General features: G+C 38.2%; 1 protein-coding gene across 1 annotated transcript in view; it reads right to left on the bottom strand.

The window, feature by feature from the left end:
- Positions 1–363: 363 nt before the first annotated feature.
- Positions 364–15,697, bottom strand: part of Hpgd (15-hydroxyprostaglandin dehydrogenase) — a 28,025-nt gene continuing 12,691 nt past the window's right edge. Inside the window, exons 5-7 of the mRNA XM_059244649.1 lie at positions 4,551–4,627; positions 3,210–3,373; positions 364–1,333 (exon numbers count right to left, since the gene is read on the bottom strand). Of these exons, the coding sequence (XP_059100632.1) occupies positions 1,195–1,333; positions 3,210–3,373; positions 4,551–4,627 (380 nt within the window). The 3' untranslated portion in view covers positions 364–1,194. The remainder of the gene's footprint in view (positions 1,334–3,209; positions 3,374–4,550; positions 4,628–15,697) is intronic.

Below are 15,697 nucleotides of genomic sequence, written 5' to 3'. Positions count from 1 at the left end.
GCAGTATTTGGGAAGTACTCATCAATTTCAAATAGGTGGATTTGTTCCAAGCTGAGAAGCTTGGACTTTTTCAGGCACAGTGAATCACTTACACAGCATTTCTTTGAGGAACTGACTGATGTGAAAATCATGTACTTTCACTTTTACTAGTATCATTTACTGCTTACAAATAGCATTACTCAAAATGAGTGTATTTAAAGATCTTTAAATATCAGATGACGAAGAAAGCAAAGCAGAACTATTTCTCACTTTGTGTTATTAATATGAGTATATGTACAAAAAAATTTTTAGTTTGGGATATAACGGAATTGGTTTTATCATCTCACTAGGTGTACATATAATAAACTAGGTAATTTATGTGAATTAGAACAAAAGAGTTTTATTGAAAGATAGGCACTTTTGAAATTAGTACAAACCACCAAAGAAATAATCAATAAAATACGTTTGAATCATTTCTTAATAAGCATATACAGTACATATAAAACTTTACAAGTTCTTCCTTTATTGCTATAACTATTGTTGAAAGTTTCATTCCTGAGGTTTATGGGATCCATTAAATTTCTAAAATTAGGAAGGAAAACAAAAACCATCTTCCTTGGTTTGAGGCTGAAGTGTGAATCTTCAGTGTTAGTAAAAATATCATTTTCCCATACATCAGACATTTTATTCAGACATGGTCCCACTGGAATTCATTCCCTAACTACTGACCCGCACACATACCATATCTTCAGAGTTAAAATGTTTAGCTTGTAGATCATGTACAAGCTGTTATTACTAAGTATTTCCATTGCAAAGTAGCCTCCCCCTCTTGAAGTGCAAACATATAAAGTGAATCATTTAAGATCTGTTTTGATTTAAATAACAATTCAAGTATCTCCTCTCTGAAAACCATTAATATTTATGAGCCACAGTGATAAATATGTTTTCTGAAAGGCAGAATATCTCTTGAATATCCTGTGTTTTGCCCTTAGATTATGTAGGTTATAACCCAGTTTTGGCTTGCACTGTATTTTTGCTAGCTTATTGTACATCTTTATCTATACACTTAACTAATCATTTAGAAAAATATTAACATCAGACACAGACAGGTAGGTTTCATACTACAGCATTTCATTTTAAAAGCTATATTAGTAAAGACGCAGTCTGAGTGAGTCCCTTGTGCTTAATTTCAGTGATGGTCCATGCTTAAGATGTTCATGGAGCTTTTACAAAAGATGGAGTGATGTCATAATCTTGAAAATGAATTCCTTTAGATGCTGTGATCTTCATGATGGCACCATTGAGAGCGTCATCTTCAATGAGTGTTATTAATCCATTGGCGATGATTGATGGGCTAAAAATGAAGGAAACATTTGTATTTTGAAAATAAATGGAACTAAATAAAATCACAATATTTTCTTAAGCAGCTGCATGCTTGTCATAGGGAAATATAATTCATTAAGCTATTGTTACCTTCAATTTTTATTCGTTGAGATGTTAAGTAAATTATATAACAAATTTAGTGCTCATTGGGCAATGCATTTGAAGTCATTAATTATATTGTTAAAAATGTTCACTTTCTCATCTAGACCAGATCAGTAGATATCTGACTCCACTGGAGGAAAAATAGAATCAATTAATAGCATTTATTGAAGATCATTTTTACCAAGTGCCATTTTAACTACATTCCATGATGTATATCATCTTATTGGTCTGCCAAAGATTCCTAAATTTGTTATTCTATGCCTTTACATGTGAGAAAACTGATACTTTCTGAAGTTTGGTGGAGAAGTTCATGGTCAGTGGTGGAGTTAAAGCTGAGATTTGATTGTAGCTCTGACTCCTTCAACACAACAGCTATAATTCTGTGTTGAGAAAAACTCATCTAACTCATCTTGCAAAAGCCTCACATACTTTTTTTTAAAATGAAGGGTACCCTTATGCTGTGGCAGTATATTTGGATTTTATTATTTATTTTTTGTGAAAATTTTATTGCAAATAGATTCTTTTTCCTGTCTTATATTCTGATTATGGCTTCCCCTCTCCCAACTACTCCAGGATCTTCTCACTTCCCCACCCACTCAAATCCACATCTTTCCTTTTTCTACCACACTAGAATACAAATAAAATAGGGATATTAAAAATAATGATGATAAAATAAAATTAAACAAGATAAAAACAAACCAATAAAAGAAAAACAGCCAAAGAAAAAGTTCAAGTAATACGTATAGACACAGAGACACATCCAGAAATCCCATAAGAATCCAAAATAAGGCTTTTTTTTTAAAAAAAAAAGTCCTGGAAAGGCATTATAAGACAACCTCTAAAAATGCCAATGAGTTTGTTTTATGTTGTCTGTCTACCATGGGGTATAGGATCTGGCCTTAGAAGTGGTTTGTATGTCTAGTGAGATTCCACTGGAGAAAACTATTTTTTCATTTTCCAGTGGCTCTCAATTGCAGACAGCTTCTGGGTTAGGGATGGGGGCATGTGTCTGCTTTCCATCTCAGTGCTGGAACCCTATCTGGCTCAGACCTGTTCAGGCCCTGTGCATGCTGCCAAAGTCTCTGTGAGTTCGTATTTGTGTCGGTCCGTCTATTCTAACTTAGACACAGTTCTTTGATTGTGTGCCTAAGTGTGTGTCCGTGTCTGTGTCCGTGTCCGTGTCCGTGTCCGTGTGTGTGTGTGTGTGTGTGTGTGTGTGTGTGTGTGTGTGTGGTCCATGTCCATGTCCGTGTCCGTGTGTGTATGTGTGTGTGTGTGTGTGTGAGAGAGAGAGAGAGGGGGGGGGGGGGAGGGAGGGGGAGGGAGAGAGAGAGAGAGAGAGAGAGAGAGAGAGAGAGAGAGAGAGAGAGAGAGAGAGATGATCAATTGTTTTTATGAAAGTGGTTGAAATTTTGGGGTCATATAACTATACAACATTACACACGGGTTTTACTTGATTTTTGCTTGAAGTTGAAGTTTAAGCAAGTAAGGTATAATTGCCTTGAAAAGTGAGCAAATATCATTTAGAAAAGAAATCTGATAAAGGCTGAAGGCTGTCTGTTTTCAAAGCAAAATTCATAACGTTTAACCACAATTCTATTCCTCCTGCCTGTTTTTCCTGTCAAAAGTTTGTCAACCCAAACCTTGAGATTTGTATCACTTTCTAAAATTTAGAACTTTAAAAAGATCAATTGCTTGTGTAGATAATGCTTCGATCCACTGTGAAAAGACAGAGATTTACTTACTCCAGGATTCCATAGAATTTCATCATCGCCTTGATCTGATCCTTATACTCTATATACTGGCCCATGTTTTCTTCTTTTTCAATGGACTCAAGGATGGGTGTGTTGACAAAGCCTGGACAAATAGCGTTCAGTCTTACTCCACTCTTCATAAGGTTGGCAGCCATCTGCCAATCAGAACACAGTTGAGGGCATCAGGAGCTTTATAAAAGTACAGCACAGGACACTGAAACTAACAGTTCCTTGTAATCCTCACGGAAAGCACACTCACTAGACAGGCTCTGAGATATGGAATAATTACCAGCGGGCATATAAGGTATAAACACATAGAATTCATTCATGAAAGCTCCAGTGCATTCACTGTTTTAAAAATACCAACACTGGAAAACTCCTAAGATTACAGAATTATCCAAGCTGCTCTTCTCTACTGAAGTCTTTAGGGGCCTGAAGCCAAGCAACTGAGGCTTTTTTTTTTTTTTTTGGAGGGGGGCAAACATCATAATAAAAGTTCTACTACTTATGAATTCAGTATTGTCACACTATGTAAACATTACTTTTCATTATACAGAAATACACATAAAACAAGGTTGAATACTGGGGGGCTGACCGAAATGTTTTCAACTCAGGCTTTTCAGTAACTTCTCCTTTTGTTTCTTCCAGAAATGATGGCTCAACATTTACTAATTCAGCATCTGCAAGTAACTTCCTAACTGCTGTGAACCATGAGAATCGACTATAGAAATAGTCAGTCATACATTTAAATGTGAAATATCTGCTTGGTAATATCTTCTAAAACATTGAAATATTTTCAAATTAAGTACTGAGGTCTAATCAACCCAAATTAAGAGTAAAGACTACTTTCCTTCTCAAGAATGATTAACCTTGATGCTTCTGCTTATGATTTTGCCTTGTTAATGTGAAACACTTCATCTTTCTGGTCCTTTCATCCTATCCAGTACCACTCAGAGACTTCCCAACTGTCCTTTTCTGCTGTCTGTGCTTCATAATACATTCTCCAAACAGCAGGCAAAATTCTGTTTAAGTGTTCTATTTAAGGACTCCTGACACTAATATTGTAGAAACTGTGCACAATTTTAAAAACAAAGAGTATTTCTCTATTATTTAAAATATTCATTAGTGTCACCTAATGACAGTGATATATCCTTTGTTTAGTCTTCTACATGATCGAAAATGTTTTCATCATAAGGATCTAAGTGGGATGTCTCCTCCATCTTTCGGCTAGATTTTTTTTTAAATTTGTATTTCTTTTCTTATAGTCTATAAAATTTGGGTTTCATCCATGAGCACAAGGAGGAAGAGAGACTGTGCTTCTGATTTCCTCACCGCTGCCGAGCGTGTGAATCCGATTATGCCGTGCTTGGAGGCGCAATAAACAGGTTGTTGTGCAACAGGCATAAGTCCTGAAAGAAAGGAAGCAAAAGTCTAAAACAGTGGAAGTTCTCAAAAGTGGACTATCTTATAAAGACTGTACAGAGGATGGCTTTTGGTCACAGCACTTTAAGATTCATCCAGAAAGTACACTGGGGGTGAAACCAGACCCCCAGGTGCAACAGCAGAACCCCAAACAACCCCAAACAAACAACCATCCCACAGAACCTGTTTGGCTTGAGTGACTGTTGCTGCCAAGCTTATCTCTCACGTCAGTCCAAACTTAACGGTCGGATTTAACTACTCATTTATATATTTTCATGTCTGATGAGTTTCTTCCGCTAACTTTATTTTCCTTTTGAGACAGAGTCTCACTGTATATCCCAGGCTGTCTTTGAACTTGTAATCCTCCTGTCTTAGCCTTCCAAGTACCAGGATTATGGGTGTGTACCACTTTGCCTGACTCAGGTGATCCAGTTTTAACAATTCTTTTTCAATATGTAATTCCTCTCAGTCAGGAAATAGTGACTGGCCCCTGGTTTACTGTGAGATTCATTCACATCAAGTGTCATATTCGTGTTAAATTATTCTGCTGATATGTGCCAGTCTCCACCCAGCTAACTGGTCATACAACATCACCACCACACGGTTGAAAGTGTCATGCCAAAGTTCAGCAATAAAGTCAGACCTTAACCACTCCCTGGGTGCCTTCCAGGCTTCCATTTATGAAGCATGTTTGCCCAAGAGCAGTTTAAATCCCTGAAGAGGGTAGATCACACTTAGTACACAGTGATCTCAAGGTACTAGAACATGTTGGTCCTCTTGTTGTTTTGAGTCAGTAAAATGTGCAAGAATTTACAGTGTCTCCATAGGGTACATAGGGATGTCAGACGTGTAAGATAAAGAGAACAAGGGAGTGTAGCCAGATGGTACTGTTTATGTCCCTGTGTCACCTGTTTGTTACAGGTATACGGGACAAAGGTAGTGTTTGCAGGATGGTGTTCACATCCTGCGCAAATAACAAAAGGTGTGTCTTGAATCACAGATAAGCTAACTGACACAGCCACAGAAATGACAAGAATACTGTTCATAAATATTATCAAAAATGATGACTGAATGAATTTTTGTTACCTAGGTAGAGTGGACAAACATGATCTCTAGTTATTTCAAGGGGTCACACATGAGAAATATATCAACTAGTGTTTTTTTGGCTGTGGTCATGAGCAAGCACAATATATATATATATATAAATATATATATATATATATATATATATATATATGCCATTTCTTTAGAAGTAGAGTTGTAAATGCAATTGGAATGCCAAAGAGCTTGTTTGCTTTTATATGTAACTATAAAACAAACCAACAAACAAAAACCAACCCAACCAACTAACCCACCAACCAGCCAACAAACCAACCAACCAAGCAAACAAAACCAAGGTCTTACTATATACTCCAGACTGGGTCTCAAGTTTTCTATGTAACATAAGCTGGCCTTGAACTCTCAGTCCTTCTGTCTCAATCCTGCAAGTGCTTGGATTAAAAGCAGGAGCTACCATATCCCAGTGACTTTGTTCCCATTAAAAAAAATAGCATTGGGTTTTATGAATTTTATTTTAACACTGTAAGTTTTCGCTGTATTTAAATTTTTACAGCTTTGATGAGTTATAATTGATATAAAAAGCAGCATATTCTTTTTATTTATTTATTTTTAAAAAATTTTTCTTTATTAAGAAATTTTCTACTCACTCCTCATGCTATCCACAGACTCCCCTCCTCCCTTCTCCCACCCCCAGCCCTCTTTCCCAAGCCACCCTGCATCCCACATCCCCAAATCGAGGTCTCCCATGGGAGTCAGCAGAGCCCAGCACACTGAGCCTAGGCAGGTCCAAGCCCCTTCTCACTGCACCAAGGCTATGCAAGGTGTCACACCACAAGCACAGGATTCCCAGAAGCCTGCCCATGCACCAGGGACAGATCCCGATCCCCCTGCCTGGGTGCCCCCCAAACAGTTTGAGCCAAACAACTGTCTTCCGTGTCCAGAGGGCCTAGTCCAGTCCATGGGGGCTCCACAACCACCAGTCCACAGTTCATGGAAAAAACAGCATATTCTTAAGGTGCATAATTTTATAAGTTTTGACATATGTATAAACAACTGATGTTATGAGCATAAACTATGAAGCTATAAGCATATGACAAACAAGTCCATCACCTTATGATTCTTTCCTTCTGCCCTTCTTCCTCCACCCAAGAAACTACTGATATGCTTCGTTAGTGTTTGCATTTTCTAGAATTTTATGCACATGTAATCACTGAATTTTTTTTTGGGGGGGTCTGGTTCTTTCATTTGTGATAACTATGTTGGGATTCATTCATCAGTATCTTATTGATATTATCATCATTACTATTATTCTGCTAAACAGTAATCCACTGAATGATATAGCATTTATCTATACAATGCATTCACTTTGCAATAGATATTTGGGCTGTTTCCAGTTTTGTGGTATTAAAATTCAAAAGAAAGAGGACTCTACCCACCGGTTAGGCGTTTGGTCAAATTCTAGATGATTTGGTTAAATGGAGATTTTTTTTTTCATCTCACAGAGGGTGTTGATTTCAATTATTGCCTCGCAGACTTTGAATGGGTAGGGTAGATTATTGATCTGCAGTGCTTCTTGTACTGGGGTGGGTATAAAGTGACTTTGGGACCCCATTCACATGTAGTTTAAGCGTCTGTCTTCCTTCGGCTCAATCTCTTCCTCTGTAGTAGCAAATACAGCTACGCTTTGGAAGCATTGGCTTCTCTCCTTGGCTAGACCTTTAAGCAAGCATGCCGAACAACTCTAGACTTGTCCCCGACCCTCTGGTTTCTGTATGTTCCTGTTCTGGATGACTTTATCTGCTCCTGGTGAACATAGTTTCCTGTTCCTCTCTTTATGTGTCATGTGCACACACACAGATGGGGCAATTTTTCTCATGGTTGAACTCCAACTTCTCAGCAAGAACCCCTCATCTGCTATTTGTTCCTGACGTGGAGCTTTGTTTTAGTCACAGCACCTCTCCTGCCAATCTTCTTTACTTAAATTATGTGGATACTAATTCCAACATTCGGGCTGCAATGAATTCATTTCAGTATACACACACACACACACACACACACACACACACACACACACACACGAGTAAAATTAAGCACAAAGGCAAACATACATAAATTAAATGCATATAACCAATGGGTGGACTAGTACTATACAAAATATCACTTATAAGCACTGTTTTAGTATTTAAATATGACCACTTTGCTTTTTTTCTCCAAGAAACTAAACAACTTTCACACAGACTGGGAGAAAATACTTCTAACAGTTATATGTCATAAAGGACTGCTAACAAAATATACCTATCAAATTTTAAAACTCAACAGAAAGAATAAAAACTTTTTAATACAGATAAAACTACCTCTCTGAAGAAGATACTATATATGACAAAGAAGTATATGAAAATATGCTGGCTGGGTGGTGGTGGCGCACACCTTTAATCGCGGCATTTGGGAGGCAGGCGGATCTCTGTGAGTTCGAGGCCAGCGTGGACTACAGAGCAAGATCCAGGAAAGGCTCCAAAGCTACACAGAGAAACCCTGTCTCAAAAAACAAACAAATAAAAAATAATAATAAAGAGAGAGAAAGAAAAAAGAAAGAAAATATGCTCAACCTCATTATGTCCTCATGAAATTTCAAGCTAAAATGAGGCACCCCTTCATCTTTTACTGCTGTTTTTGGTCCTCTTTGTACCCACTGTTCCTGGACAACATACTCTCAATTCCTCTCTCCTTGTCACAGGCACACAGGCAATCACAAATTATTTTCATACTTCAATTCTAGTTCACTAGCCGGAACTAATTAGAATAGCCCAAATCCAGACACTGAGAGTCGCAAATGCTAGTGAAATAGAACAATAGGAATTCCTAGTCATTGCTGGTGGAATGCAAAATGGCACAGGCACCATGGAGTCAGCCTGGCAGTTTTTGACAAAAATGTATTTTTACAACACGACTCAGCAATTGTGCTCCTTGGCACTGGCCCAAAGTAATTGAATATGTATGTCCTCACAAAAACCTGAGCGTGGATGCTTCCAGTGGTCTTGTTTGTAACTGCCCAAAGTCGGAGTCAAGTGAGATGTCTTTCTATGAGTAAATGAATAAATAGTACACTGTACGTAGAACTAAAAATAAATGAAATATCAAGCCGTGAACAGATGAGGCAGAACTAAACTTTTTATTATGAAGAAACAAAGCTGAGCTGCAAAAATGACATATGGTAGGATTCAAGCCATGACTTCCTAAAAAAGGCAAAGCTGTGGAGACAGGGGAAAGATGTGTGTTTGCCAGGCTGGATAGGGGAGAAATGGACGGGTAGAGCAGAGGGTTATCAGTGCAGTGCAGACAGGGCAGCATGTATACAATAAGATAGCTGCCAATTTGAGTCAGTGTCGTCTGTTCAAGTCTACACCTTATGAGGAAGTCACAGCACCATGCCTACCTTCATGATCAAGGGAATGCTAAATTTCAGTGAGGCTTGGTGAATAAAGACTGTACTCATCCACTTTGAGGATCTTTTAATCTAATCAAATATGTGTTTTGGTGGTGGTGGTGGTGGTGGTGGTGGTGGTGGTGGTGGTGGTGGTGGTGGTGGTGGTGGTGATGGAGGTGATGGTGGTGGTGTGGTGGTGGTGGTGGTGGTGGTGGTGGTAGTGGAGGTGGTGATGGTAGGAGAGTGAATCCTAATGTAAGTTATGAACTGTAAGTGAAAATGTGCCAGCGTATATTCATCTATTGGAACAAATGGAGCACTTTAGAAAGGGTGCCGTTAGTGAAAGAGACTGCTACTAAGTGATAGTAGAGAGGTAGGCACGTTCTCTGTACTTTGTGCCCAATTTTGTTTTGAACCTAACACTTCTCTATTAAAAATGAAGCCTACCGAAAACAATATTCTTAGTCTCACTTTATTTGAGACAGGATCTGGCAACTGTATTCTAGCTTGGCCTGGAACTCATGATGCAACCCAGGCTAGCTTTAAAGTCAAGATCCACCTGCCTCACCTTTTTTGAGTGATGGGATGACAGGCGTGTCCCACTAAGCTAGGCAATGCTATCTTTGTAATTAAATGTATCGAGAGGGATTACAACACAGTGGATTGGACCTTGCGTATCAGGCAGACTGAGCTCAAATCTTCAATCCAGAATTATGAGCCCATCTGCCATGTCAACTCTGCAGAGATAAGTGGCGCATACTGTAGTGCTTTCTGATGCAAGCCAGGGTAGTAATAAAAGCTACTATGAGTCTACAGTAAATCAACGTACACAATATGCTTAAAATGATGCTACCCACATAGTCACAACATCACTATGAGAGTTGATCTTCATTGTCAACTTGACTACCTTTAGAATTACTAGGAGACACACTTCTGCATGTGTCTCTGAGGATGTTTCTATAAAGGTGCAACCAGGAAGGGTTGAGTCCTGGACTGAGAAGAGAAAAGGGGGAGGGGGAGTAGATGAGAGAGGAGAGAGAGAGAGAGAGAGAGAGAGAGAGAGAGAGAGAGAGAGAGAGAGAGAGAGAGAGAGAGAGAGAGAGAGGAGAGAGAGAGAGAGAGCAGAGTGACAGCATTCCATTTTCTCTGCCTCCAGATCTGTCCAGCATAAACAGGCTCCATTATTACAAGTACACTTCCTTCCTTCCCTGGCATAATTGTTTATATCCTTAAAACTGTGAGTTAAACAAATCCTTCCAAACTTATTTCAAGCCAGTCACTTTGTCACAACCATAGAGAGTTAACAAACACTATGTACAATTTGTTATTATTTTTACATCAACATACTGGAACATTCATCATTTTCTCTTAAGATAAAAAAAAATTGAAATTATTGATTAATTGACATATTTACCCATCTATCTGCTTTGCATTTTTTTTAAAAAAAGAAACTATATCTTTTTTTTCTAAAATGTTACAAACCTGGGACAGCATCTTAATTAGCAAAACCATGGACTGTTATAAACCCTACCACAAAAAAAAAAAACTTACAGAAGTAGATTCATATAAGAACTATGAATTTAGTTCCTTTTAAGAGTAAACTATAATCACGTCCTATTTTAAACATATTCAGCTGCAATGCGGATTAGATGAGTCCGTCTAACCATACAAGGAGCTTTGACAATACAAGGACTCCTAAGGTCAAGCTGCTGGAATGAATACCTGCTAAATAAATAATTTGTCCTTTTGTGAAGGATTCAAAAGCAGCAGCAACAACAAAACAGTTGGTTGTGCTGGGGCTGGAGAGATGACTTGGCAGCTAAGAGCGTATTCTGCCTATGCCGAGGATCAGTTTGTTTCCCGATGGCCATATCAGTAGCTCACACCTGCTTGTCATTTCAGCTTCAGGGGTCTAATGCCTCTGTCCCTCTGGGGGCACCTGCACTGACCTGTGTACACACATAGACACAGACACAGACACACACACACACACACACACACACACTTAACACACACACACAGACATAGACACACACACACAGACATAGATACACACACACACAGACATAGACACACACACACAGACATAGATACACACACACATACACAGACATAGACACACACAGAGACATAGGCACACACACACACAGACACACACACAGACACACAGACACACACCATAACTAAAACTAATAAAAAATATTCTTTTATTTAACACTGTAAGAAATCTCTGATTGGTGCTTTAAAATTGATACTTGATATTTAAAAGTCAAGCATGGTATTTTTCAATAACTATGTTTACTAATAAAATACAAGATGGTTCTTTTAAAACATTCTATCAAGTCTAATGCTAGCCTTTATGTCTGCCAACAATAATAAATTTAAGATACTTCAGTGGGTAAAATGCTTGTAAAAGTGTAAGGACCCGAGGTCAGATCTCCAGCACCCATGTACAAAGCCAGGCACAGTAGTGTACACCTGGAACCCCAGAACTGAGGGGTGGGCAGAGACAGGCAGGTACTGAGAGCTCACTGGTCAGCCTGTCTAGATGAGCTCTAGGTGCACTGAGGAACGGTCTGGAAAGTTAAGATGTGCACACAAACAAACACCACACACATACACATAAAATACAGTTTTAAAAAATCAGTAGGGTAAGCAGTGTGTGTACTTCTGTATGAATGAGCATTTATGCCATAAGCATAGTCATGTCAAGGACTCTAATGCCTCAGACCCATGGAACAGCACAGCAGGATCTTTGGCGGGTCAGGCTCAGGGGAATGGTAAAGTCTTCCTCTGTTCTGAATATGGATCTTGACAGTGTGTACAGAATATATGAAGCCCAGCTTCTTTCTCCTTGATAACTTCACCTTTGGACTGCTCCCTTACCGAGACCCCTAACTCATCTCCTGGTGCAGTTGCATATAACAAACATGGCTGTTTCCTGGCTGCTGGCTCATTGCTATCAGAGCTCATGGCCTACCCAGTCACAGTTTTTCTTTACATGTATCCACTCTCTATCTCTCGAGTCTGGTCAACCCCAAAGCTGTGCAGATCACAACACAGTAGAAGGAGAAATTCTTCACACAAAATAAATGTTTTCTGTGACTATTCAAGATACTACTACATAATACCCAGATGATAAAATAATTTGTATAGTATATATAAGACATTTGAAATACTTGAAAATTACTGATGTATGTATAAAGTCATAATGCTAAAATTCTATTTTCATTTTATTCTCTTCTTAATATTTTTCTATCCATACTTGTAAAACCCAGCCTTAATAGCTACATTTCTCAATAAATAAAAAGTTAATTTTTTTATTTTGTGCAAAAGCTAACGTTTTTCTCACAATTGTATAGAATCTGCAAGCATATTTGTTTCTCAATAGATATGAATCATGTAAAATATACTATGTAAAAATACTGAAAATAACTCAATTTATGAATATAAATTGTGAATATAAATCCAAACATGCTAATTTTGGAGTCAGAAAAACAGGATCTAAATCTGCCACATTTTCTATACAACCCCAAAGGAAACTAACCATTTGCTTATCTGTCTATTATTATCTCCACTTCTTTTTATGAGGGGGAAAAGGAGAAGTAGTGGGGATCTATTTATCTATGTTTATGCCTAAAATGACCAAAGAAACTTGGGAACTTCCTCATTATACGGTTTTCACATGACAGAACACGTTATTCAGGGCAGTTTTGTTATTTTTTGTTTAGCTTTGTGTGATTCTGGGATACAGCACAGCGAGTGATGCACGCTAGGAAACTGTCCTCATACTGAGTTAGCACCATCCCCATCCTCGGGTGGCTTTTCTTTTTATTGTTAGGTTTACTGAGAGGTTATATGTGAAAGTGTGGCATGACATAAAAAGTGACAGAATATTTACAACTATTACATATTTTATAATAAACATCTTTTCAGGAAGATAAGTCCAAGAATATTTTCAGTGATTAATTCTCAGAAAATTGCTGTTAATATTCTATCAAAATTCTACTTCCTATAAGTCCAGTCCCTACTGTGATGTTGCCAGAAGAAACAGAGATGGCCTTTACCCAGCCAGTGAAGATCCCTAGTCACAGTGGAAGCCAGCTTCTTGCAGTGAACACCTATGTCCTCTTACCTTGGAACAGAGTTTTAGGATCACCCAAAGTCCTATTCCTAAGTAAAGTTTGCAGTGAGAAACACAGCTCTAGAAGACTATTACTTCCCATGCTAGGAAACAGTGAATCTGCTCACTTCCTAAACACCTCATTAAAAAACATTTAAGATTCCACACCAGTCCTTTCTAATATGTGTCTTCTTAATTATTTCATGATTAAATACAACAGAAGTGATACTAGTCTTTCTGGACTAGCAAGGGGAGCTTTGGCAGTGCCAATCAGGAAGTGGGGCTCATACACTCATGACAGTGTGCATCAGAACCATTAGGATCCATATAGTAGGAAAAGTTGACCCACCCCGGGACATTCACTAAAATATTGCAAGGTGAGTTTTCTTTTATTATAACTAGTCATAATTACAATGTTTTTCACACTATGTCGTTCCTTTGAAATTAGTGGTTTCAATGACTATTGAAGATAATTCAATGAATTATCTGAATTATTGAATCTGAAGTTTGCTGTTTTGAGGAGGCTGGTTGGCTATTGAGCTCTTGGCATTCTCCTGTCTCCACTCTTCAGTATTGGGGTTACAGGCATGAGTGGCCGTGCCAAGCTTGTTGCATGAGTGCTGAGGATTTGAACTTGGGTTTTCACGCTTGCCTATTAAATGGTCTTACTCACGGAACTTCGTTCCCATCCTAAGAAGCCCATTTGACTTGTTGAGGTGTCTTATGTCCGCACAGCTACCCAGTCATCGGCAATAAGACAGACTTCATTCTCTCTTGTTCCCTCCAGCATTTTTTTAATACTTGAGTGTGTAACAGAATGAGTGTTTGTATATCGTGTTTAAACAAAAACTCCTATAGAAGAGTCCACGTGGAGAGCAATGGCCAGACCCTCTTCTGGAGGTGCAGGTGGAACACATTCATTCCTCTGCTCCGGCTCATCCACTCTGTTTGTTAAACCCATTAACTGCCTTCAAAACTGCGTCAGTGGTCATTACTCATAGGTTCTCTGCCCAAGCCAGTATAACAACTTGAGGTTTTCCCAGGGCAGTGAAGGACTATAAGAAATCATAAGGGCTGAACCAGATGAGCTGAATATAGCCTGCAACTCTACATGCACTAGAGTAAGCAGAAAAAACAAAACCCAAACTGAAAAATGTGTAAAGGAAGTTTGGAAAACAAACAGGAAGTAAATGTTAAAAACATTTTGAAAGGGAGAAATAGTCTTCTCCAGGGAAGAGTATTCAATTGGTTATCTAATAACAAGTGGTTGGCCCTGAAAACATAGATCAAGTAACATTATATAGATTAGCAACTTATATTTAGAAATTATATATATATATACATATTTCATATATATGTATGTATGTAGATATATATAATTTCTCTCTATATATATATTTATATGTATGTAACAACAATTAATGAAAAAAGGAGGCCATAAATTTGAAAAAGAACAAGAAGGGGTATATGAGAGGGAGGGAGGAAAGGAAGGGAAAAATAATGTAATTATAATCTCAAAAATAAAATAAAGTATTTAATATTTAATAATACCTCTAAGGTTTTGTTTGTTTGTTTGATGACCTCAATCTATGTACCATGACTCAAGGTCTTACATTTGTTGATATGGTTTTGAGAAAATTATGAATAAGGAGTTCTCTTTTATCTCTTATTATTTTAATACTCTGTTGTTCATATGTGTGTGCGTGCGTGTGTCTATATATGGCTGCAAGTACATGTACACATACATGCTGTTATTCATGCTAGGTGAATGCTCTTCTACTGAGCTACATGGTCAACCTTTTTTGTCTTGAGACAAAAATCTCACTATGTAGCTCAGACTTGCTTCAGACTGGCCATTCTCCTGTCTGCTCCTCTTTAATGTTGGGACTATATATATATGTACATATATGCTCTGAAATTTTATCAAATTGATCCACTATGTATGAGTTAGACATTACTTGATAAAACACAAGACTGTTCTGAAACTTTTGCGATGGAGGCATGTTAGCAAAAGCTCTGGGTGGGAAGAGCGGTAGCAGAAGACAGCTAATGAGAACAAGGAAATGATATACAGCAGGTGTGCAGGCTGCATTGGCTGTGCAAAGGGCACTTGAAGAGGCCTGAAAGCCGAGCCGAGTGGACACAGAGACACTTAGTCCATTGTTTAGCCTTTTAAAATGGGGGTGTCTTACATGTTAGGATGAAAATCAAAGGGAGGAGGAATTTGAGATGACATAATAGTCATTATGATAATAGGGTCAGAAAGTTAGTTTAGAACCAAAGCAATATCCTATCACTGAATTTCTAATAATCCACAGTTGCACCTGCAGGACCAAAAACTTATACATAGTTATAGGACTTGTGTCAGAAATAGGCAAAAAAAAAAAAAAAAAAAAAAAAAAAAAAGGCTCCATGGGTAAGCGGCATGATGGGGCCAGTTCTTAGCCAAGA

Source organism: Peromyscus eremicus, chromosome 17 (genome assembly GCF_949786415.1).
Source record: "Peromyscus eremicus chromosome 17, PerEre_H2_v1, whole genome shotgun sequence".
In the NCBI taxonomy this organism is placed as follows: Eukaryota; Metazoa; Chordata; class Mammalia; order Rodentia; family Cricetidae; genus Peromyscus; species Peromyscus eremicus.
Note: the sequence above shows the minus strand (reverse complement) of the source record. Positions and strands in the feature narration are given on the sequence as shown.